We start from the raw sequence: 25,593 nt of genomic DNA, 5'->3' as shown, positions 1-25,593 counted from the left end.
CACCAGGGAAGCCGGTGTCAGACAGACGTGGGTTCAAACCCCAATCTGTCACTGGACAGCAGCTGTTGATCTGGAGTAAGACAAGAAGAACCAGACAAGAATAGGAGAACCAGGCTCACAGGCTTGGGCTGAAGACCAATGCGCTGATGGCGACAAGCATTTAGCATGACGCCTACTACACCGCAACTGTTCAACAGATGAGAGCTGCAACTATCCGCAGGTAGGACTCTGGAGTCCCGTCTTACCTGAGCACGACCACCTGGCCCTCAGCCCCCACAGCCACATCTGCCAGGCCATCCCCGCCGAGGTCCTTCACCCCGTGGATGGAGCGTCCAAACCATTGAATTCCTGAGAACATCTGGGTCCCTTCTATCCGCTGAAGCCAAGAGAGAAATTCATGCTAAGCTAGCGGAGAGGACGGGCAGAAGGGAGGGAAGAGCGGGACTGGGGAGCAGGATCGGGGTTTGAAGGCTTCCAGGGGTCTGGGAATGGGTTTTGATTGGCAGGTCGGGATCCTCACCTGACTGGGCCGGGGGCTCAGCCCCCCTTGCTGCCCATTGAAGATGTACACGGCCCCCTGCTCCTCCAGAGGGGCTCCCACAGCCACGTCCGTCAGCTCATCCCCGTTGATGTCTGTCAGGGCAGCGATGGAGGCTCCAAATCTCCCGAGGGGGTAGCCGGTCTCCCCCTGCAGCTCTGAGACCATTTGGAACTCCAGCTGGGAAGGAGCAAGGTGACAGGTTCCGCCTCAGTCACTCAGCAAGCTTTCACAGGGTGAGGCACTGGATCTGGAGTGTGTGTGCATGCTAAGTCACTTCAGTCGTGTCCAATCCTTTGCAACCCCATGGAACGTAGCCCACCAGGCTCCTCTGTCCATGGGATTCTCCGGGCATGAATACTGCAGTGGGGTGCCATTTCCTTCTCCACTGGACAGGAAGAACACTACAGAAATACTGGGTGTGGTCCTTTCCAGAACTGGAACAGTGCCGTCACATCAACCTGGGTTCAAGTTCCAGCTCCCCCTTTTTAATCTGGCAGAGGTCTAACTACTGGACTACCAAGGAACTCCCCATCTTTGCTGTCAGTGTGACTTTGTGCTTTTGGAAAGTTGCCCAACTTTGCTGAGCTGCGACATGTCCATTCATGAAGCTCATAGTGTCCCAGAAACTGATTATGAGACTCAAACGGGATAGCCTACATATAAAAAGTTTGGCACTGGGCCTGGCACACATTTTAGCCACCCCTGCATACTAGCTATTGTTTGTCATTGTTCTAAAGGTCTGATTAACACAGGGTCAGAGAGGGAACTTTCAGAATAATTGAGACCCGAGAAAGCCTGGGAGTCTCTTTCTCGCACATTCTGTGCTTAGTGTTCTGGTCCCCACCTGTTTTTTCTGGTAGATAAACACCCGGCCTCCTCTCTGCTCCCCATAGTACAGGGGGGCTGCAATCAGCAACAGCTCTGTCTCCCCATCTCTGTCCATGTCAACGCCACACAGCTCGCCACCAAAATAAGAGCCAACCTGCAAGGAGAGGAAGACGTTTGAGGAAGAAATCCAGAGCCACACACCTCCTTCCTCATCAGCTGTACCACATCCATCCTACTCCAGGCCCTCAAATAAAGGATCCTGAGATAAGCTGGGACCTGCAGCACCCTGTTTTGCAGTGTTGCAATGCTTGCACCTGGACACATCTCTTTGTATTTTGAATAACAAAATACAAAGACACTGTGTGAGACTAAAAATAACTGTGTATACACCCGCAGTGAGGTCAAATTCTGGACAAATGATTCAAAGAGACCAAAACACCTAACTGTGGCTTTTGAAGAGCCTGGAGCAAAAACAGGGGGTTGGGAGCAAAAGCAGGGGATTGCACATGCCCCCTGCACCCAACACCGCCTAAGGAGTGGGCAAACCACCTAAGCTACCCCTCCAGCCTGACCTCTGGATGCATCCCTACCCTCACCTCATAGAAGGAACAAGTATGCCCCCTCTAGGGGAGCAAGCCCGCAAGGGAACCTGTTGTTCTTGATCTGCCCTGCTGCATCAAGGACCCCAATAAAGCCACGCCTGAGTTTCTTGTCTGGCCTCTGATCAATTTCAATTGATGAAGGAGGCCAAGTAGCAATCCAATTTAGAGTCCATATGAATTTAGACAAGCGGGGTTCTTTTTGTTTGTTTGTTTAGTTGTAGCCCATGGGCTTAGTTGCTCCATGGCATGTGGGATCTTCCCAGACCAGGGATCGAACCCGTGTTCCCCCGCACTGACAGACAGATTCTAATCCCCTGTACCACCAAAGAAGTCCAAATTGGGTTCTTAAATTGGCAAGAAAGTGAAAGTGTTATCCGCTCAGTAATGTCCGACTCTTTGCCACCCCATGAACTGTAGTCTGCCAGGCTCTGCTGTCCTGGGATTTCCCAGGCAAGGATACTGGAGTGGGTAGCCATTACCTTCTCCAAGGGATCTTCCCGACTCAGGGATTGAACCTGGGTCTCCTGCATTGCAGGCAGATCCTTTATCATCTGGGCCACCAGTTCAGTTCAGTTCAGTTGCTCAGTCGTGTCCGACTCTGCCACCCCGTGGACTGCAGCATGCCAGGCTTCCCTGTCCATCACCAACTCCCAGAGCTCACTCAAATTCATGTCCATCGAGTCGGTGATGCCATCCAACCATCTCATCCTCTGTCGTCCCCTTCTCCTCCTGCCTTCAATCTTTCCCAGCATCAGGGTCTTTTCCAATGAATTGGTTCTTTGCATCAGGTGCCAAAGTATTGGCGTTTCAGCTTCAGCATCAGTCCTTCCAATGAATGTTCAGGCTGATTTCCTTTAGGATGGACTGGCTGGATCTCCTTGCAGTCCAAGGGACTCTCAAGAGTTTTCTCCAATATCACAGTTCAAAAGCATCAATTCTTCAGTGCTCAGCTTTCTTTATAGTCCAACTCTCACATCCATACATGACTACTGCAAAAACCATAGCTTTGACTAGACAGATCTTTGTTGGCAAAGTAATGTCTCTGCTTTTTAACATGCTGTGTAGTTTGGTCATAGCTTTTCTTCCAAGGAGCAAGCGTCTTTTAATTTCATGGCTGAAGTCACCATCTGCAGTGATTTTGGAGCTCCCATTCCACCCCCCCGCCGCCCCAAAAAGCCTCTTGCTGTTTCCATTGTTTCCCCATCTATTTGCCATGAAGTGATGGGACTGGATGATCAGCCACCAGGGAAGCCCCTAAATTGGCAAGAGGGGATGACAAAACACCCCAGAGGCTTTGTGGAGAACTGATGTGACAGTGCTTGGCACAGGGCCAGCTCACAAGGGTGAATGAGTGTTCGGAAGACGACAGAGAGCATAACTAGTATCACGCCAGCCCCTCATCGCCTGAAGCCACTGCAGCCACGGCTCACCTGGCTCCCTTCTATTTCCTGGATCTGGCTCCAGGGTCCTCCTCCCTTTGGCTGTTGGAACAGCAGCACCCGCCCCACATGCTGGTATCTGGGGGCTCCAGTGGCCAGCAATGACATGGTCCCTCGGGAGGGCAGCCAGGTCACCGTGTAACCTGAGGAGAAAGAGAGCGAGGGGCTTGGAGTCAGAAACACAAGGGCTGCTGAAAGAAGGTAAAACCCCAGGGGAAAAGGTGGTGGAGATCCTGGGAAGCTGGGTTAGCGGCAAAGATGCACTGAGATAGTTGGAAGACCTTCTCCTGAGAAGAGCAGCCATGTGCTCCGAGGGGTACAAATCCTGGCCATGGTCCAAGACTATGTCTCAAACTGTGGATAACACGCATGCGCAGACAAAGCAGCCACGTGCTACGGGGTAAACATCTCCCCGAGACTCAGTTCACCAGAGGGTTTGTAAAGGAGACGACCTTCTTTTTAAAGAATGAAATAAAATGGGATATATTAGTAAGAAGAAGGCAAAGTTTGCACGAAGATTAAAAACCGGGCACGAGAGGCCTCAAGACTGCCAGCCTGCCCTATGGATTTCAGACTTGGCACCTCTCACGCTGCTTGACCCAATTTCTTTTTCTTTTTTTTTTTAAGGAAAAAATATTTATTTATTTTTGGCTGAGCTGGGTCTTCATTGCTTCCCTTGGGCTTATCTCTAGTTGCAGCAAGTGGCGGCTACTCTTTTGTTGTGGTGCAAGGGTTTCTCACTGTGGTAACTTCTCTGTTACAGGCACAGGCTCTAGAACGTGGGCTTCAGTAGTTGTGGTGCATGCGCTTAGCTGTCCCACAGCATGTGGAATCTTCCTGAACCCAGGATAGAACCTGTGTCCACCGCACTGGCAAGCAGATTCTTAACCACTGGACCACCAGGGAAGTCTCCAGCTTCTTAAAACCAATCTCTTTATAGATAGATAGATAAGAAAAGAGACAAAAAGAATTATGTATCTATATAAAGATACAGACCTAGATATATCTTGTTGGCTTTGTTTCTCTGGAGAATGCTGACTGCTAAAATAATATACATATGTGTATATTATTCTTTGCATATATATGTGTATATATGTAAAGAGAGATAAATCAAAAGTGGCAAATGTTAACTGACAAATTAAGGTGAAAAGTGTATGGGTGTTCACTGTACTGTTAACTTTTCTCAAAAGTTTGAAAATTTTTAAATAAAAATTTAATAGAAAAGATTATACAGATCAATCAGCCTGGAGACATAGCCTAATAAAAGTACTGAGATGTAGACTTAAAGAGTTGGGGTAACAGAGAATGAGATGGTTGGATGGCATCTCTGATTCAAAGGACAGGAGTCTGAGCAAACTCCGGGAGATTGTGAAGGCCCCGGAAGCTTGGCATGCTGCAGTCCATGCGGTCCCAAAGAGTCGGACACGACTGAGCGACTGAACAGCAAGCACAAAGAGAAGTGATTGTACAGCACAGAGAATATAGTCAATATTTCATAGTAACCATAAATGGAGCATAATCGATAAAAATTGGAATCACCATCTTGTATACCTGAAACTAATATATTATTGTAGGTCAACTATACCTCAAGAAAAAAAAAAAAAAAGCAGGCGACATGAAAACATTTCCTGCTTCAAGATATCACGGAGGTTATCTTCATACTTCATAGCTTCTGTGGCGAGGTTTCCTGCCCTCTGTTCCTACTCTGACAAAATGCTGGAGCAAATGCTGCAGGAAATCAGATTAGAGATTGTGTGAGAGCCAAGAGCCAGCTTATCAGAATGCTCTGAAGATGGCTCACTAACCCAGCTTGACCTTCTTTGCTTTTTTTTTTTTTGCTTTTTTTGGCTTATTTTTTAAAATTAACTTATGTTGGAGTATAGTTGATTTACAATATTGTGTTAGTTTCACGTATATAGCAAACTGATTCATATACATATATCCACTCTTTTTTAGATTCTTTCCCCATATAGGCCATTACAGAGTATTCAGTAGAGTTCCCTGGGCTATATACCGTATGTACTTCTATTTTATATATAGTAATGTGCATATGTCATTCCCGATCTCTCAGATTATCTCTTCCCTGCATGACCTTCTTTGCTTAGAGCAGTTCAAAGTGAGTGAGACAAAGAGATGTCTGAGATTCTATAGCCCAGGAGAGGAACGGTGAAGAGGCCGAACCACCCTCCTGGTTTCTTCATATATATTCCTGAAGCACAGGGATTAAGAGCTTGATCTCTGAAATTAGAGAGACTAGGTTTTAATCCAAGTGTTACTTCTTCCTGACTGTGTAATCTTGAGTAAATTACTTCATGTGTCTGAGCCTCAGTTTTCTCATTAAAAAAAAAGATGAGGCAGTACCAATCTTACCGGGTAGTTTTGAGGATTAAATAACATCATGGATGTAAGATGCTTGGCACCATGCTAGTGAAATATAAACTAAGATCTGAAGGACAGTAGCATAGCAGGCAATCAAGAATATATTTACTTCTACATATATACAAACACACACACAAACATCTATGTGTGGGGGTGTGTGTGTGTACTATGGGGTGGGTGCCTAACTAGAGATTCAACTTTGGCATTATTTCTTCTTATTTAAGGAGCCATCTTGCCAACTATTTTACAGTACGGTTGTCCCTAGGAATCCACAGTGGATTGGTTCTAGGACTTGCCCTAATACCAAAATTCACAGACGCTCAAAGTCCTATGATTGGCCCTTGATATCCCTGACTTTCAAATCTGTGGCTTCAACCAACCTTGGATCATAAACATGGAACCCGCAGCTGCGGAGAGCCAGCTGGATACTGAAGCACAAAAAACCTCTTTGAAGGCAGCAGTGTAGGTGCTGTAGGGTAAGTGAAGTGGTTACCAACTATAGACCCTGGGTTCCCCCTACTATTTCTGTGACCCTGGACAAGTTATTTAAAGTCCCCTGGACTTGAGACTTTCCTGGTGGTCCAGTGGTTAAGAATCCGCCTTTCAGTGCAGAGGATGTGGGTTCAACCCCTGGTCAGGGAACTAAGATCACAAGTGCCGAGGGGCAGCTCCACCCATTTGCTGCAACTAGTGAGCTTACGTGCTCTAGAGCCCAGACACCACAGTTCAAGAAAGCCCTCAGGCTGTAGTGAAGACTCAGTGCAGCCAAAATAAAGAAATAAATAGGCTGGTCCGAAGGTAGTGAGTTATCTCAATTGATTGTTCACAGTCAGTTACAGATAGAACTCCTTGTTCTACTCTTCCCCTCTTCTCACTACTGCACTTGACTAGTCTAAAAAAAAAAAAGAAAAGAAATAAATAAAGTCTCCTGGGATCAATTTCTTCATCTGTAAAATAGAGATGATAAAAATACCTACTTACAGGGTTGCTGGGAAGATAAAATGAGGTCAAAGAATTTAATAGGTGTCACGTGCTTAGAACAGTGCCTGGCGCATGATACTCGCACAAAAAAAGAATGTGTGCGTGCTAAGTCGCTTTAGTTGTGTCTGACTCTTTGAAACCCCATGGACTGTAGCCCACCAGATTTCTCTGTTCATGGGATTCTCCAGGCAAGAATACTGGAGTGGGTTGCCATGCCCTCCTCCAGGGGATCTCCTGAACCAGGGATCAAACCGGCGTCTCCTGTAGCTCCTGCATTGCGAGCAGATTCTTTATCACTGAGCCACTGGGGAAGCCTTCACAAAAAAAGAATACTTGTCACAAATACTTGTCAAAAAAAGAAAAGGAAAAAAATCACTGGGGGCAGTCCCCCTTAGAAGGGTAGATGCGTTATGAATAGAACCAATTTTCCCATGGAAAGTATTTAACAAGATCTTTGTGTTCTGAGAGTTTAATAATAATAGTCTTTGTGTTCTGAGCCCACCCCTAGGCAAGGGTCACAGGTGAGGAAGGGAGAAAGGTGTTGGTTCTAGATCTATGAGGAGGTAGGACCCGGAAGCAGTCCTATCCCAGGGCTCTTGAAGTCAGTTTATGCCTTGAAACTAGTTAAACATGAACTAGAAGGGCTATAACCCTGAGTGCAAGGGCAAGACCCCTCTGTTCCTGAGACTGGCATCACCTTGGATGAACAGCATCCCCAGGACTGTGCAGGACAAGACATCACGAGGCAGAAAGAAGCAACAACAGTTGTGGGTTGACCAGACGCATTTCCTCTGTGCTTGGCATCTGGTGAACTCTTGAGACTCAATCAATCCTGGAGTTCCTGGACCATTCTAGAAGAAGAAACCTTGCAGAGGAGGGGCTGGTCCTCCTTTTAGTGAGGTAGATTGTTTTCAACTGTACTCAGGGACTTTCCTGGTGGTCCAGTGGTTAAGAATCCACCTGCCAATGCAGGCAACGTGGGTTCGATCCCTGGTCAGAGAAGATCCTACATGCCATGGGGCAGCAAAGCCCATGCACCACAACTACTCAGCCTGAGTGCTCTAGAGCCCATGCTCTGCAAAAAGAGAAGCCACTACAGTAAAATTTACTCAGGATTTAATGCATAGGTATGACTGAATGACAACAGAGAGGTCCGGCCTCCCTGGTGGCTCAGAAGGTAAAGAATCTGCCCGCAATGCAGGAGACTTGGGTTTGATCCCTGGGTCAGGAAGATCCCCTATCGGAGGAAGTGGCAACCCACTCCAGTATTCTTGCCTGGAGAATTCCATGGACAGAGAACCTGGCAGGCTATATATAGTCCATGGGTCACAGACTCACACACGACTGAGTGGCTAACATACATACACACACACACACACAAGACTGGGTGGTTTGCATAACAATGGTAGGCTCTGAGCTATAGGGAAGGTCTTCAGTTGTCTAGTACCTGGGCCAGGGGTGATTTAGGTCAGGGCGGATACTAGCCCGGTGCATGAAAGTTAGATAAAGGACTGATCAGAGAGCAGGCTCTGGATTGGCTGGTTGGCCTATGGAAGGCCTCCTCCCAGGCAAGCAGTTTTCTACCTGTAGAAATTAACTAACCCTGGGAGGAGCCAGTCTCTCCAGGACTAGCGAGGCCACAAGATGTCAAAGCATCATAAGATGCAGAAAATAAAAATGTGATTAATACCTAGGTGAGAGGTTATTAAGGCAAAAATAGAGACTGTCATGACCATATTTAGGGCTTCCCTGGTAGTTCAGGTGTAAAGGATCGGCCTGCCAATGCAGGAGACTCAGATCCCATCTTTGGGTCAGGAAGATCCCCTGGAGGAGGAAGTGGCAAACCACTTTGGTATTCTTGCCTGAAAAATCCCATGGACAGAGCAGCCTGGTGGGCTGCAGTCCATGGGGTCAAAGAGTCAGACATGATGAGCAACTGAACATGCACACACACACAAGGGGTTGTTAAAGAAAAATGAAGACTATTATGACCATATTTAAACTGACCTTCTTCATACTGTTGCTTCATTGCTTTCATTATGATTTTGAAAGTCAATGTGAGTGATTCTCTGGTTGCCCAAACCTGAAAGAACCCAGCAGAAAAAAAAGAAGTACTTACCCAAATATCCTGCCCTCGATTCTACTGTCAGTGGTTCATTCCCAACAAATGTACTGCTCTCCAGGTCTGCCTTCAGGTCGAGAAAGCCTCCAGCCCAGTCCTTGGCTCCAACGGCCCCCACAACGCCATGGCCCTGCCAAGAGCGGGAGACGAGCAGGATCAGCTTCATTCTTGCCACTTTCCTCTGCTGGTTGCCTCAGGCCCATCACTCACCTCGCTGAGGTCCGCGCTGATCCCGCTGGAGGACAGCTCCATGTTGAAGGACGTCAGATCCTGTTTGCTTGTGCCTGAGGGATGAAGTAGGGAGAATGGGCTGAATCTCAACGAGCAGTGACGCTCATGAAAGGACTGAGGAAAAAACACGCAGCATCTACCCATAGGCAAGGTAGAAAGAGCATGAACTTTTCGGGGGGCTGTGTCACACAGTTTATGGGACTTTAGTTCCCCCACCAGGGATCAAACCTGGGGTCCTAGCAGGGAGGGCACCACGTCCTAAACACTGGACCACCAGGGAATTCCCAAGAGCATGGACTTTAGAGTCAGACGGAGAAGCCACTTCTGCCCTGAGTCTCCATGGGATCCAAATGTGGATATTCTGTTATCCAGCTCAGCACATCTAAAAGGCAGCTCTTGATTTCTGTTTCTCCTCAGGCTTCGCCTCTTCAATGAATGCCACTCCTGTCCACCTAGTGACTCATGCTAAAAACCAGGAATCAACCTTGATTCTTCCCTTTTCCTTCTGTTTAATTTCTTTTTGACTGTGCCTCAAGGCACGTGGTGGAGGAGGCAATGGCAACCCACTCCAGTACTCTTGCCTGGACAATCCCATGGACAGAGGAGCCTGGTAGGCTGCAGTCCATGGGGTCACTAAGAGTTGGACAGGACTGAGTGACTTCACTTTCACTTTTCACTTTCATGCATTGGAGAAGGACATGGCAACCCACTGCAGTGTTCTTGCCTGGAGAATCCCAGGGACGGCGGAGCCTGGTGGGCTGCCGTCTATGGGGTCGCACAGAGTCGGACGCGACTGAAGCGACTTAGCAGCAGCAGCAGCAAGGCACATGGGATCTTAGTTCCCTGACTAGGCATCGAACCCACATCCCCTGCAGTGGAAGCACAGAGTCCTCACTACTGGACTGCCAGGGAAGCCCCTTTGACTTCATTTTTTCCTTTTTCTATGCCTTTTTCCACAGAGCAAGTTAATTCTTTTTTTGAAAAATATGTATCAGATCCCATCTTTCACTTTCTTAAAGCCCTTCACAACTTTGCATTGGTCTGAAGACTTAAATTCAAACTTGTTATGAGGAACTGGGATGCCCTCCCTTCCTCTCCAACCTTCTCTCTCCCTTACTCCCCACATTCATGACACCGACTTTTCCCCTGTTCCTCCATGTCCATCTCTGCCCCATCTCTGGGCCTTTGCACTTGACCTTGTCTCTGACTATAATCCTCTTTGTCCACTCTCCTCCCATAACTGTCTGATTCTCATCTTTCATGCCTCAGCTCAAAAGTCATCTCTGAGTGAATTTTATCTCAATTAAAAAAAAAAAAATAGAAAGCATCTCATGGGAGTTCCCTGGTGGCTTAGTGGTTAGGATTCCAGGCTTTCACTCTGTGACCTGAGTCCAATCTCTGGTCAAGGAACTGAGATCTCACAAGCCGGTCAGTGTGGCCACAAAAAAAAATCTATATCTCAGAAAGGCCTTCCTTAAAATGCTTCCTTAATGTGGTTTCTTCCGGCTGAACCTGTATTATCTCTTTATTCATTTCCTTTACAGTATCTGTCACAATCTTGAAACATACTGTTTCAATCCAGTTGTTCAGTTGTGTCCGACTCTTTGTGACCCCACGGACTGCAGCACGCCAGGCTTCCCAGTCCATCACCAACTCCTGGAGCTTGCTCAAACTTGTGTCCATCGAGTTGGTGATGGCATCCAACCATCTCATCCTCTGTTGTCCCCTTCTCCTCCTGCCTTTAATCTTTCCCAGCACCAGGGTCTTTTCAAATGAGTCGGTTCTTCACATCAGGTGGCCACAGTATTGGAGTTTCAGCTTCAGCATCAGTCCTTCCAATGAATATCCAGGACTGATTACCCTTAGGATGGACTGGCTGGATCTCCTTGCAGTCCAAGGGACTCTCAAGAGTCTTCTCCAACATCACAATTCAAAAGCATCAACTCTTCGGCACTCAGCTTTCTTTATAAGTCCAACTCTTACATCCATACCTGACTACTGCAAAAACCATAGCTTTGACTAGACGGATATTTGTAGGCAAAGTAATCTCTCTGCTTTTTAATATGCTGTCTAGGTTGGAGAAGGAAATGGCAACCCACCCCAGTGTTCTTGCTGGGAGAATCCCAGGGATGGGGGAGCCTGGTGGGCTTCCATCTATGGGGTCGCACAGAGGCAGACACGACTGAAGAGACTTAGCAGCAGCAGCAGCAGGTTGGCCATAGCTTTTCTTCCAAGGAGCAAGTGTCTTTTAATTTCATGGCTGAAGTCACCATCTGCAGTGATTTTGGAGCCCCTCAAAATAAAGTCTTTCACTGTTTCCATTGTTTTCCCATCTTACTATCTTTCTTTGTATTTATTTGGTTTCGGCTGTGCTGGGTCTTAAGGACTTTCTCTAGTTGCCACGAATGGGCTTCTCATTACAGTGGCCTCTTCTGTTACAGAGCACAGGCTCTAGAATGCTTGGACTCCATGCGTGCAGCGCCTGTGGGATCCTACTGGATAAGGGATCGAATGCATGTCCCCTGCATTGGCAGGAGGACTTTCAACCACTGGACCACCAGGAAAGCCCCTTTTCTTTATTCAACCTGAACGTGAGTTCTATGTTAACACTATCCCTGAGAGTCTGATTCACAGTGCCTGTTCCACGGTTGCTGCCAGCATTAATCAATAAAATGAAAATAATACCACCAGCCTGGCAAGGATACTAAGAATGGATTCAGTGATATAGATAAAGGGCCTGTGACCTGTAAGTTTTCAAGAACCATAGCCATTATTATGAAGATATGTTCACTCACTGAAGAAATATTTACAATCACTAAATATTTGGTGCCAGGAATACAATGGTAGAAAAGCAGGCACAATGCTTACTGAGATAGACATCTCAGTATAGTGTGGGAGACAGACATCTAATAGAGAGTTCTTTCTCTTCAGTCTAACGCTCTCCCAACTGAGCTATTTCTGCTACTAGAGAGTTCTTTCTCTTTTTCAATTTTTTTCAGTCCAAGTTTTTGTTTGTTTTAAATGTTTATTTATTTATTTGGCTGTGCTGGGTCTTAGCTGTGGCATGCAAACTCTTAGCTGCAGCATGTTCCCTGATTAAACCTGGGCTCCCTGCATTCAAAGCACAGAGTTTAAGTCACTGGACCCCCAAGGAAGTTCCTATTTGTTTGTTTTTTAATTGAAGTATGGTCGATGTACTTTCTCCAGTGATTTTCCAATGTATTCTTTTTTTTTTTTAATGTATTTATTTATTTTTGGCTGTGCTGGGTCTTCATTGTTGTGCAGGCTTTCTCTAGTTGTGATGCTTCTCACTGTTGCAAAGCTTGGGCTCTTGGGCGCTTAGGTTTCAGTAGTTGTGGCTGCCAGGCTCTGGAGCACTGGTTCAATAGTTGTGGAGCATGGGCTCCGAGGTATGTGGGATCTTCCCAGACCAGGGATCAAACCTGTCTCCTGCATTGGCAGGCAGATTCTTTACCACTGAGCCATCATGGCTAGAATTAACAAACTTGAACTTCCCTGACCAGACATAAAACTTATGCCTCCTGCAGTGGAAGCTCGAGGTCTTAACCACTGGATCCCCCCCCGCCCAGAAGTCCTAATAGAGAGTTCTAATACAATGTATATCACAGGGGTGTGATGGGGAACAAACATACAGTGGTTAAAGCAGCACACGGGATCCCAGACTTGGGATCAATGAGAAAATATCAGAGAGGATGACATTTAAACTATGATCTGAAGGATGAGTAAGGGCAGGGAGGATAGAGGATAAGAGCTATGACTTACTTAGAGCCTACAAGCTACCAAGCACTTTCTAAACAGTCATTAAGACTTCAACTGTGTACCTTAAAGAAAATATATTGAAGTCTTAACCCCTAGTACCTCAGAATGTGAACATACTTGAAAACAGGGTCTTTACAGAGGTAATCAAGTTAACAACTTACTGACCAGAGACATAGTTATACATCTTCTGTTACTCATACATTATTGACAGGAGTGTTTCAATATTCCCTTACATAACAAATTGCCAGCCACAGGCTTTAGCTTATGATGTGTTAAAACAAGGTCATTAGGGTGGGCCCTGATCCAATATGACTGGTGTCCTTATTAGAGGGGCAATTTGGACACAGAAGGACAGACACGGAGAAAAGATAATGGGTAGACACACAGGGAGAAGACAGCCAGGCAACTAGAATGATGCAGCTACAAGTCAAGGAATGCCAAGGAATGTTAGCAAACACCGGAAGTTAGAAGAAGTGGGGAAGGACTAGTGCCTAAGACTCCACACTCCCAATGCAAGGGGACTGGGTTCGACCCTTGGTCAGGGAACTAGATTCCACATGCTGCAACTAAAGATCCTGTATGCCCCAATGAAGATCAGAGATACTGTGTGCCTCAACTAAGACCCAGCACAGCCAAATTAATTAGTTATTTAACTTAAAAAAAAAAAAAGGCAGGGAAGGATTCTCTCCAAAACCATCCCAAGGAGCACAGCCCTGTCAAGCTCATGAGTATTGATTTCTAGGCTCCAGAACTGCAAGACAAAACATTTCTCTTGCTTTAAGCCCCCTCATTTTTGGTGCAGTAGCCCTAGGAAACGAATACAGTGGTTAAACCTTACCACCTTCTGAGATAGCTATTACTATCCCCATTTGACAGAGCAACGAGCCTCAGAGACGGAAAGGGACCTGCCTGAGGTTACATAGCACATGCAGAGTGAATTCTGCTTGGTGCCATTATATATAACACATTGCCTCTTCACGTGATGTGAGCACCAAGGCTGTGTCCTAAGCGAAGAGGCTTCCTGGGGGAATCATGTATCTTTCAGCAGACTAGGCCACTTGGGGAAATACTCTCCCATAGGCAGTGCTCCGTCTGACAACTACAACCAAACCTTCTCTTATTCAGGGCCAACAAAGAGGGCCTGTGGGCTCCTTGCCCACGGCCCCTCCCTGCTTGCCCATCTCAAATAATTTGAAGCCCAGGATAAAAGACAGTGAAGGAGCTGAGTGATGGAAAGAATTATAGTCATTCTACAGGACACAGCTGACACCAGTAAGACACAGGTCAGCTCGGAGCCCTGTCCTGGACCAGGCTGAGCTTCAAGAGGAAGACAGAACTTCAGAGGGAAATAGAGGCTGCTCCTATATCACCCTTCCCTAAGTTCCCACCTGAGGTCTTTTATCCAGAGAACTCTTAGCATCGTGACGCATGCTCTGTGAGTGCCCGTGATTATTATTCCACGTGTCTCAAATCTAACGTCCTAGGTGAGGTTCTCTATAGAACCTCCAAACCCTCTCTCCCAGGGTCTGCCACTCACCCTCAATGACATAGATCTTTTTTTGCAGCTCAGTGAATAGATCTTTCAGCTTTTCAAATGTGTCCAGGATCTTTACAAACTCCTCCGCGGGTTTGGAGGCAAACTGATGGAGTGCCTCCTGACTTTCCTTGGTCTGAAAATTCTTTCCAATCTGGAAGAAATGAAGAGTGTAGAACTGGCATCTTCAGACTTGCAGAACAATTTTCTACTATTTTCACAAGACCCTGGCCCCAGGGAGAAAGGGAGTGGGGTTCAAGAATAGGAGAGGGAAGACAGGTCCTAAGAAGTAGCAGGGACCTGGGGCCCATACCCCAATGATGTAGCGGATGATGTCTTTGGCCGCATCAATGTTGTGTTCGTCGGTGGCTTCCCCATCAGTGATGATGATAAGCACTTTGGTGGCATCTGGCCGGGCCCCTAGATCTTGCCGGAACACTTCTTTCCTGTACCAAGGAAGAGGGGGATGTAAGAGACTTCCCCCCAAATCCTCTGAGGCTCTGCCTCACCATGTTCATTAAGTAGTAACTGCCCTGCTGATGGTGACAAACCCCTCTTCACAATCCCCAAGCAGCTATTTCCAGCTCTCAAAAGCTCTCTTCTGAGCCTCCTTCCTCAGCCCAGGTTGCCATATCTCTCCTCCTGGACCAGTGGTCTTCAACAGAATTCTAGGTAGCCACAGGTTGTCCCAGAGACTGTGGGCAGTGAGGTGAGACTCTGGGCTTCCTACTCCCCATTTCAACCACATGGCAACTACCCTTTAATCAGTTAGATATGCTGGTGATGTAGGTGAGATTCCAGTGGAAGGATGGGTTCCACAGCCAAAGAACACTGGAAAGGCCCTTTTCTGGAGAAAGCTCATTCAACACCACCTCTGCATCCCCGACCATCACCAGGCTGCCTGTACATCTCTGCAACAGCAAGTTTCCTAGGGAATCAAAGAGACTTGTTTCCACATCAATTTCCCCCACAGAGCATGACCTCCTCGAGGAAAGAGCCTTGTTTGTTTTGCTGCTGTATCTCTGGCTCCTGACTCAGAGTAGGTGCTCAGTCATATGACAGAAGAGAAAGAGGGGAGGACTAAATTCTGGACAAGTCCAGGCTACAAATTCCTGCCCTGCCCACAGTCTTCTTCTGAAGCAAGACAGGCTGCCCACAACTTCCCCTGGGACAGCCACTCTATCTGAACCATCCTCCTCTCCTCACCCCACAGCTAACCAAAGATGGACAATTTATCCAAGAGTGGCCATCCCACCATCCCTGACTTAGGGCATGATCTGCTTTAGGCACAGAAGCGGTAAGTCACCTGGAGAGGCCACAGTGTGAGGTGAAGAGATACGAGGGGAGAGTGGGAGAGCTATTAACACTTGGAAGCTGCCAAAGACAGAAGAACCTGATGGGTGGGCCGGGTCAAAACCACTTGCTGCCAATATCTCTTGTTCTACCTTGGATGTAAATGTTTCCCCAGCTTCCATCCACCTGGACATGGCCTATCATGGATCTTGTTCAAGGATTCCCACCCTGGTTTAAGCCACCATCATCTCTCTTCTGGATTGTTCGATAGCCTGCAGACTGGCCTCCCTGCTTCCACCCTTGCCCGTTCCACAGTCTGATCACAACTCTGCAGCAGGAGGGATCCTTTTAAAAACATAAGTCAGATTATTACTCCTCTGTCCAAAATCACCAATGAGAGACTTCCCTGGTGGTCAGGTGGCCTAGACTCTGAGCTCCCAGTGCAGGGGGCCCAGGTTTGATCCCTGGTCAGGGAACTAGATCCCACATGCAACAACTAAGACCCGACACGGCCAAAAATAAGTAAATAAATAAATTTTTTTTGTAAAAAAAGATTGTGAGAGTGACATTGAAACATATACATTACTATATATTAAACAAATAGCTACTAGGAAGTTGCTGTATAACCAGGGAGCTCAGCCCAGTGCTCTGTGAGGACCTAGAGAGGTGGGATGGGGTGGAAGGTGGGAGTGAGGTTCAAGAGGGAGGGGACGTATGTATACTTATGGCTGATTCACGTTGCTGTATGGCAGAAACCAACACGACATTGTAAAGCAATTATCATTCAACTAAAAATAAATAAATAAAAGGACCTGATCTCAAATTGCTCCACTTGAATTCTTACAATAACCTGTTCCCTTGCTGGATCTACCAGTCGAGTTCCTACACCTTGCAACCTGAAGAAGCTAGTAATACGCAGAACAACCAATGGATGGGATCTTTCCCAAAAGGGAACTCACGCGACATAGTTGATGGCACCAAAAGTGTTGGTCAACAGACGCATGTGTTTGACTCCAGCCAGCAGAGAGTCAGGGTCCTTGTGTCTAATGTAATCCAAGAAAGTAAATTCTGTTTTGAAATCTGTAGAAAACTGAACGGCTGCAAACTAGAAAAAAGAAGGAAGACATGAAACTCTTTACACAGCCCTTCTCATTTATCTGCTCTAATCTCAACTTCTTATCCAAGACCTGGGCAACCCAACTCCACATCCCTGCCTCAAATCGTTCTTTTGAAAATGAGGCTGTATTTAAACAAAAAAGAAGAAAATGAGGTTGTATATAAACAAACACAGAAATAAATACATTTTGAATTCCCTATAGAATGCTGTCTGCTGGGCTCCGGTTCTCTGGGTTTGCCCACCTCACCAACAGAGATAGTTCCTAGCAGTCATATTTCTGCTAAGTATGAATATGACCCTGCTAAACTGGATACAACTAGCTGGGCCAAAGTTGGCCACTGGACTGAGGCAAGGCCAGTCAAAATCTTTTCTGTGTGAAACTGAAATTTACAGAGGGAGGGGTTGCTTGAGAAGATGATTTAAAAAATAAAAAAAACCCAACAGCCCTCCTGTAACTTGAACATGTGACCTTGGGCACTTTCCACCAGCCCACGTGATCCAAAGAAGCTGAGAGCCAGTCTGCAGAGAGAAACAGAAAGAAAGAGAAGAGGGAAGCAAGAGCCAAAATGAAACAGAAATAGGAATTAGGGAGAATTCTGGAAGCAAAGGTCCAGTAATAATCATGCCCTTAGGTTACAGAGACACATTGTATTAATACTAGGTTTTCCCCTTATGCCTTTAGGTAGCTATTGCTTACCACCAGGAATCCTAACTACTATATTTACCTGGTAGGAAGAGTTGCTGAGTTTCTTCATCACATCCTTCATGAAGTCCACAATTTTCTCAAATTCATCTTGCTGCAAGCTCCTTGAGCCATCAAACAGAAATACCAAGTCTACGTTGCCCTTTATACATTCTACAGAGGTCAGACACGGAGGGACTTGGTAAAGGGTCTCCAGGAGTTGGCCTGCTCATGGTCATTCCCATGAAAGGGCAACCACTTGGAGGTATTGCTCCCCACTGGGCCCCCCACTCCTTACCCTGATAACCAGGGTGCCCTTGCAGCACCGGACCCCTCAGATTCTGGTGGATGAGGTAACACAGACCACTTAGATAGATGTTCTGGTCACATGTTCGAGACAGTCCAGGATCACAGGCCTGAAGGAAACAAAGAGTTTCAAAAAGGTTGAGGTGGGCTTTCCTGCTGGCTCCGGGTGGTAAAGAATCCACTAGCCAATGCAGGAGACATGGGTTCAATCCCTGATCCTCACATGCCTCAGAGTAACTAAGCCATGTGCCACAATATTGAGCCTGTGCTCTAGAACCCAGGAGCCGAAACTACTGAAGGCCACGTGCTCTGGAGTCTGTTCTCCGCAACAAGAAAAGGTGTTGCAGTGAAAAGCCTGCATGCTACAACTGGAGAGTAGCCCACTCAGCAATGAAGACTCAGCACAGCAAAAATAATAATAATAATTAATTAATTAAATTATTAAAAAATAAAACGGGTTGGGGCTTCCTCTTGTTGTCTATCTTTTGTGCATCATCAACCAAGAAGAAAAACCATCACGTCTTTCATGAAGTCCATAATCTTCTGAAATTCATCTTGCTGCAAGCTTCTTGGGCCATCAAACAGAAATAACAAATCTACGTTGCCCTTTAGCGTCATTATCCCTCGACTCTCATTCCTTATATCCAACTGGTTACCAAGGCAAGGTAGTTCAGCCTCCAGGTCTCTTGTATCAGTCTCTTCATCCTTACTACCAATGCTATATGCCAATGGATGCTCGCTGCCTCCAGGATGAAATCTAAACTCCTTAGTTTGGCATTCATGTTGTTTACAGTGGGCACTGGTGTACATTTCCAGGCCTATCTGCTTCTTTCCCAATGACACATTCTGTGTTTACACCAAATCAAATGACTATTCCTAGAATCTTCAATGTTGCTTCCTTTTTGATGACTATCTTTCCTGCCAGACTGTAATTTTTGAAAGGTCTGGCTCGTGTCATAGTCATCTTTGTATCTCATTCCCATTTCCCCCATCAGAACCCAGTACAGTGCCTGGCATGTAATCATAGCTAAGTAACTAAACTCCAGTTAAATACTGGATAAATATTGGGTTGGCCAAAATGTTTGTTTGGATTTTTCCATACCGAACCCAAAGGAACTTTTCAGCCAGTCCTTTACTTCACTCACTTAACCTTCTGTCTCTCATACATCTGGGTCAGAAGGATACTGCTGAGATGAATTGTGAAGAACAATGGATTCCAGCTCAGATAGCAATTTGATTCAAATCCTGGCTCTGCCTCTTTAAGACCGTGTGATCTTGATAAAGTCTTTTAACCCCTTAGGTCCTGTTTCTTCCTGTGTAAAATGTGTATACTGATCCCTATCTCACCTCTGTCCTAAGGATTGGAAGAGATAACGCAGGGTTTCTCAAACGCATTTGTGTATGAATTCACAATTTCTGTCATATGGGCATATCATACATACTATTATTTATTTAGTATTTCATTTAACTAAAATTTATTCTTTTAAAAATTGAAGTGCACTTGATTTACAATGTTGGGTTAGTTTCTAGAGTACAGCAAAGTGATTCAGTTACATAAATATATATATATACATTCTTTTTCATATTCTTTTCCATTATGGCTTGTGACAAGATATTGAATATAGTTCCTTGTGTTATATAATAGGACATTGTTGGGAGAGAAGAGATAGGGGAGGAAAGGATTGGGAGTTTGGGATTAGCAAATGCAAACTATTATATATAGTTATCCTATATAATGTATATTATACATAGGATAAACAACAAGGTCCTACTGTATAGCACAGGGAACTATATCCAATATCTTGTCATAAGCCATAACGGAAAAGAATATGAAAAAACATGTATAACTGAGTCACTATTTTGTACAGCACAAATTAACACAACATTGTAAATCAGCTAGACTTCAACAGAATTAAAAACAAAACAAAAAAAACAGGACTTTGTTGCTTAAAATTTAGTTTTTAAAACTTTAGCCTCATCCTAAGCAATGCAATCCAAGAAATCATGAATTTGAGGGACTTGTTGTATATTTTTTCTAATAAACCATTAAATCAATGTATGACTATTAAAACGTTAAAGTTTGGAGAAGGAAATGGCAACCCACTCCAGCGTTCTTGCCTGGGAAATCCCACAGACAGAGGCGCAGTCCATGGGGTCACTAAGATCAGACACAACTGGGCGACTAACACACAGACATAGAATTTGTAGGGTATTGAATATATTCTGATACTATATGGATATATATCATTATATGTTTCTCCAAACTCAAAGAGTGTATAACACCAACAGTGAACCCGAAGGTAAACTATGGACTTTGGGTGATTATGATGTGTCCATGTAGGTTCATCTTTGGTTTAACAAAAAAGTACCACTCTGGTGAGTGATGTTGATAATGAGGGAGGTTATGTATGTGCGAGCACAGAGGAAATATGAAAAAATAAAAATAAATAAATAAATAAAACGTTAAAGTTGTGTACCACCATAAGTCATCTTGTGTATGAATGGTCACAGACATTTCACATTTGGGAAAAAAAAAACACTGATGTAGCTAAGGTCTTAAAAAGAGCTGATAGTTGGGTCTCAATAAATGCTAACTGAATCCAAATCTCTCTGGTGCCTTTAATCTTGCATAGGATCTTTTTTTTTTTTAATGGAAGAATATTTTGAGCTTCCCTGGTGGCTCAGAGGTTAAAGTGTCTGCCTGCAATGTGGGAGACCTGGGTTCGATCCCTGGGTCGGGAAGATCCCCTGGAGAAGGAAATGGCAACCCACTCCAGTATTCTTGCCTGGAGAATCCCATGGAGGGAGGAGCCTGGTAGGCTATAGTCCACGGGGTCGCAAGGAGTCGGATACGACTGAGTGACTTCACAAATATTTGCTTTACAGTGTTATGTTAATTTCTTCTGTACAACAAAGGGAATCAGCTATATGTATACATGGACCTCTTGGACCTCCTCTCACTCCCCTCATCTCACCCCTCTAGGTCATCACAGAGCACTGAGCTTAACTCCCTGTGCTATACAAAAGCTTCCCACTAGCTATCTGTTCTACACACGACAGTGTATATGTGTCCATTCTAATCTCCCAATTCGTCCACGCTCCCCTCTCCAATTGTGTCCACACATCCATTCTCTCTGTCTGCATCTCTATTTCTGACCTGCAGATGGGTTCATCTATATCACTTCTCTAGATTCCACATACATATGTTAATATATGATATTTGTTTTTCTCTTTCTGATTTACTTCACCCTGCATGCAGACTCTAGATCCATCCACATCTCTACAAATGACCCAATTTCGTCCCTTCTTATGGCTAAGTAATACTCCATTGTAGGGTTTCCCCAGTGGCTCAATGGTAAAGAATCCACCTGCAATGCAGGAGACTTGGGTTTGGTCCCTGGATCAGGAAGATCCCCTGGAAGAAGAAATGGCAACCCATTCCAGTATTCTTGCCTGGAGAATCCCATGAACAGAGGAGCCTGGTGGGCTACAGTCCATGGGGCCGCAAAGAGTCAGACACGACTTAGAGACTAAACAACACCAATATTCCACTGTATATATGTACCACATTTTCTTCATTCATCTGTATAGGATCTTTAATTCACTTTTTTCTTTCTTTTGTCTCCCTTTCCTAGTAAAAGCTTCATAGGTGCTGACATCACACTATACAAAAATCTTACCAAAACGTTGCCACTTGTGGGGTCTGTCGCCAAGGTCATTCCCAAGTACTTGGAGGTATAGTTGGAACCTGTGGGCACCAGAAGATTCACCTGGAGAAACTTAAGCAACGCAGGTATGATGGGGCCAGCCTCGATTTCCTGAGCACATTTCTCCCAAACCAGTTACTCACTCAGTGTGACTTGCAGACATTCTCCAGTTTCTGGCTGGCATTGATACAGGTTTCCCCTGCTGTTCCCTTCACTTGGAGCTCCCACGACAACCCTGATATGAAATTCCATCTGTGAGATGGAGTTGCCCAGGTCTTTACCCAACCACTCTGACCTATTAAGGGGGTTCAGATCTCCCAAAAGTTTTCTGGAAGCAATTCAGCCACTCCCTATCCGGGTGGATGTCAAGCTCTTATCTCTTCCTTATTGGATCCCAGAAAAATAATCCAATATGCCAGAATTCTAGAAAGTTAAGGATCTTTTCCATTGACAGTACAGAAAAACAGGCCCAGAGAATGATCTGCCAGAATGTGACATTGTGGTTTCATTCAATCAGTAATCAATTCAAAAGTCATATATGGCGTACCTGCTATGTGCTATGTACTAGGGATGGAGAGGGGATTTGAGAGAGAAACAAAATCTCTGCCTTGAAGGAATTCACTGTCTAGTTTGGGAGAGAGTCTGGAATCGAGAAAGTGTGGCAAAGCATTTTAGGGGTTGTCATATGTATTCCCTCCTATTTAGGCAATTACAGGGCTTTTTTTTTTTTTTTTTTTCATTTTTCACACTGCCATGTGGGATCTTAGTTCCCCGACCAGGGATTGAACTCTGCCCCCTGAAGTGGAAGCCTGGGGTCCTAACCACTGGACCACCAGGGAAGCCCCGGGGCGCTTTAACGATGGATGGTTCTCATCCTAACACTATTGGATGAACTTGCTTGGATCCCACCACGGACTCCTCCTCGAAACAGGAAGGTCCTGGTCAGGGCAGGGAGGGCCTGCAGCAACAGCTCACCTGCTTCCAACTTGCAGAACGCGGTACCCAAAATGCCTCCCGGCGAGTGGGAAGGAGAAGTTTTGTACATGTCGAACATCCAGGTTGTAGCTCCAGGCTGGGGCTGAGAGAGACCAGAAGGTCAGTCACTTCCGACCAGGGGCTCCTCCTCACCTCATAAGCCCCCACAGTGGTGGGCGCTGATTGGCCACCAACCACACACCCCCAGTGTGGTCAGGCCTCCCACACCTAGGGCAGGACTAGAAACTGCCCTCCTAGACCTCTCCTGGGGGCCTGGACTGCAGGACATATGGAAGCAGTGACTCCTGCTACCCAGAGCTCTAAAGGACACACAACTTCCGACTGGCCTCTCAGCAAAAGAAGGATGAGAAGATGGTGGTGCCTAAGACAGGAGCAATCTGAAGGGGCCCACCGTGGCGATGGGGCTGCTGCAAGGGTTTGCATCTCCTCACACACCCACTTCTCCCTGGGACATGGGGCCCAGTCGCCCTGAAAACTCAGGTCATTAGCATCAGGCTTCCTCCCTGTGAAAGCTGGAGATCCCCTGATTCTGTGAGGCTGCCTCCTTGCTCAGGTAACGCTCCCTAACTTCCCCCACCCCCATGGACCAGTCTCTGCTAACCGTTAGATCTCAAATTCCGCTTATCACCTGCCCAACCTCAGTGATCCTTGGTGTCATCTGAAAGGCCCCAAACTGTCCTTTATCAGCCCTGCTTTCCTTGGGCTTAGACTTATTCCACACGTCTTAAGATGTCAGAGATGCTGGCCTCATTTATTCAGATGAAGAAACTGAGCCCCAGAAAGAGGGAAGGGGCTCGTCCAAGATGACAATCAGAGGTAGAAACATGCATAGAACCAGATCTTAGGCCAGATCCATGTATGCATTAACCATTCCCCCCAAAAGCATGGCAACCCACTCCAGTATTCTTGTCCACTCCGTGGACAGAGGAGCCTGGCGGGCTACAGTCCATAGGGTCGCACAAAAGTGAAAAAGTGAAGTCGCTAAGTTGTGTCCAACTCCTTGGGACCCCATGGACTGTAACTCACCAGTCTCCTCTGTCCATGGGATTTTCCAGGCAAGAGTACTGGAGTGGGTTGCCATTTCCTTCTCCAAGGGTCACACAAAGTTGGACACAACTGAATCGACTTAGCACGCAGGCACATCCCATTTTTAAGGGCCCCTCCCCCATCTCTCACTGCTGTGACCTTTTTCTCCCTCTTTTGCCTGAAAATATCTTCGGATCCTGCCCCTAGTTTGTTTGTCTGACTTTCTTTGTTTTCCTTCCCCTCTCTCCAGGATTCCCCTGACCCCCGCATCGTCTATGGCCCATGCCACCCTTAAATCAGCTGCTCATTTACTCCGTTCTACAAAGTCCTGCTGTTTCCCTCAGCACAGAGACATGCCCCTTCCCCTCCCCATCTCCCTTGCCTACCAAACAGAAAAGGCCCAGACAGCAGCAACCTCATCACGATGATGCAAGAATTCATCTTTCAAGCCGGCTGGAGGGAGCCAGCCCAGGTATAGTCTCAGAGGGCTCTTGGGATTTACCGGCAACCCGGACTGGGTGAAAGAGGGAAATGATAAAGCCCCAGGGCGTCTTGCAGTGGAACTTTCTCACAGAGGCGCCAGGCTGGTGACAGAGTCCGGGGGAGAGAGGGTTGTGCCTAGGGACGTTGTGAAACCGCATCATGAGCTTCAGAGAGGAAGTGTTCAGCAGGTTAGACGCTTCCTGTGCCTCTTGTCTTCCTGGGGAAGACAGCACGACCCCAACAGCTGCGGCGTCTCAGTCCTTCACCAACACAAGAACTTAAGATTTGTTAAAGCTCAGGGGAAGACTGGTCAGATGAACTGTGGTACAACCGTCATGGAATGCTATGTAGCCACAAAAAAGAAGAAGGAAAGAAAAAAATAAGATGGGGGTGGGGGAAAAAGGATGAGACAGCCTTCCCTTGACATTGAAAGATGCCTGTGATATACTCACTGTTGAAGAAAAAAAAAAAAAAGCAAATTAGAGAACAGTGTATTTAATCATTCATTTTGAGTCTAAAAAATAACAACAAAAAACTAATTTCCACAGAATGGGAGATATATGATTTGTAAATCATCTGGTACAGGACTTGTATCCAGAATATATAAAGAACTCTGGTGAGACTTCCCAGGCAGTTCAGTGACTAGGATTCCAAGCTTCTACTGCATGGGGAGTGGATTTAATTCTTGTTTTGAGGACTAAGATCCCACATGCTGTGAGGTGTAGCTGAAAAAGGGAAGAACAAAACAGAATAAGTGAAGAACTCTTATAGCTCAATGATAAAAAGACAACCCAGTTTTTTAAGTGGACAAAGAATTTTAAGAGACATTTCTCCAAAAACAGTATATAAAATGGCCACTCAGCACATGAAAATGTTCAACATTATTAGTCACTAGAGAAAAATGCACATCAACACTAAAAGATACCACCTCATACCCACAAGGATGGCTAGACTAAAAATGAAAGAAAGAAAAGAACTAAGGGTTCGTGAGAATGTGGAGACATTGGAGCCCTTCTACTTTACCAGCGGAAATTTAAACTACTGTGGAAAACAGTTTGACAGTTCCTCAGAAAAGTTAAATACAGTTTCCCTGTGACCTAGCAAGTCCTAGGTCTAGATCCAAAAGAACTGAAAACACGTGTTTGCAAAAAAACTTACACAGGAATGCTCAGATCAACATTATTCATATTAACCCCAAATTGGCAACAATGCAAACGTCTACCAACCGATGAATGGGTAAGCAAAATGTGGTCTATTTGTACAACGGAATATTACTCAGTCATAAAAAAGAATGCTGTGACATCCCCTACATGTGGAATCTAAAAAGAAATGATACAAATAAACTTAACTGACAGAACAGAAAGAGACTCACAGACTCAGAAAAGGAACTCATGTTGTCCCCCAGGGGCAACTCAAGGGATAGTTAAGGACTTCCAGAGGGTCAAGAACATACTGCTATCTTTGAAATGGATAACCAACAAAGACCTATTGTATAGCACATGGAACTCTGCTCAAGCTTATGTGCCAGCCTGGATGGGAGGGGGTT

The 25,593-nt window shown here is 45.8% G+C and overlaps 1 protein-coding gene across 2 annotated transcripts in view; it reads right to left on the bottom strand.

The window, feature by feature from the left end:
* Positions 1 to 24,161, bottom strand: part of ITGAL (integrin subunit alpha L) — a 43,609-nt gene extending 19,448 nt beyond the window's left edge. For both annotated transcript variants that reach the window (XM_043914748.1, XM_043914749.1), the window contains exons 1-15: positions 23,951 to 24,161; positions 22,518 to 22,620; positions 21,686 to 21,777; positions 21,516 to 21,583; positions 17,828 to 17,945; positions 17,573 to 17,703; positions 16,690 to 16,835; positions 14,751 to 14,883; positions 14,441 to 14,591; positions 9,103 to 9,176; positions 8,890 to 9,022; positions 3,402 to 3,553; positions 1,386 to 1,523; positions 521 to 718; positions 246 to 376 (exon numbers count right to left, since the gene is read on the bottom strand). In XM_043914748.1, the coding sequence (XP_043770683.1) occupies positions 246 to 376; positions 521 to 718; positions 1,386 to 1,523; positions 3,402 to 3,553; positions 8,890 to 9,022; positions 9,103 to 9,176; positions 14,441 to 14,591; positions 14,751 to 14,883; positions 16,690 to 16,835; positions 17,573 to 17,703; positions 17,828 to 17,945; positions 21,516 to 21,583; positions 21,686 to 21,777; positions 22,518 to 22,620; positions 23,951 to 24,005 (1,823 nt within the window). In that variant the 5' untranslated portion in view covers positions 24,006 to 24,161. The remainder of the gene's footprint in view (positions 1 to 245; positions 377 to 520; positions 719 to 1,385; positions 1,524 to 3,401; positions 3,554 to 8,889; positions 9,023 to 9,102; positions 9,177 to 14,440; positions 14,592 to 14,750; positions 14,884 to 16,689; positions 16,836 to 17,572; positions 17,704 to 17,827; positions 17,946 to 21,515; positions 21,584 to 21,685; positions 21,778 to 22,517; positions 22,621 to 23,950) is intronic.
* Between the last annotated feature and the right edge of the window lie 1,432 nt (positions 24,162 to 25,593).

This window comes from Cervus elaphus, chromosome 10 (assembly GCF_910594005.1).
Source record: "Cervus elaphus chromosome 10, mCerEla1.1, whole genome shotgun sequence".
NCBI lineage: Eukaryota > Metazoa > Chordata > Mammalia > Artiodactyla > Cervidae > Cervus > Cervus elaphus.
The sequence above is the reverse complement of the archived record's forward strand: the minus strand, read 5'-3'. Positions and strand labels throughout refer to the sequence as shown.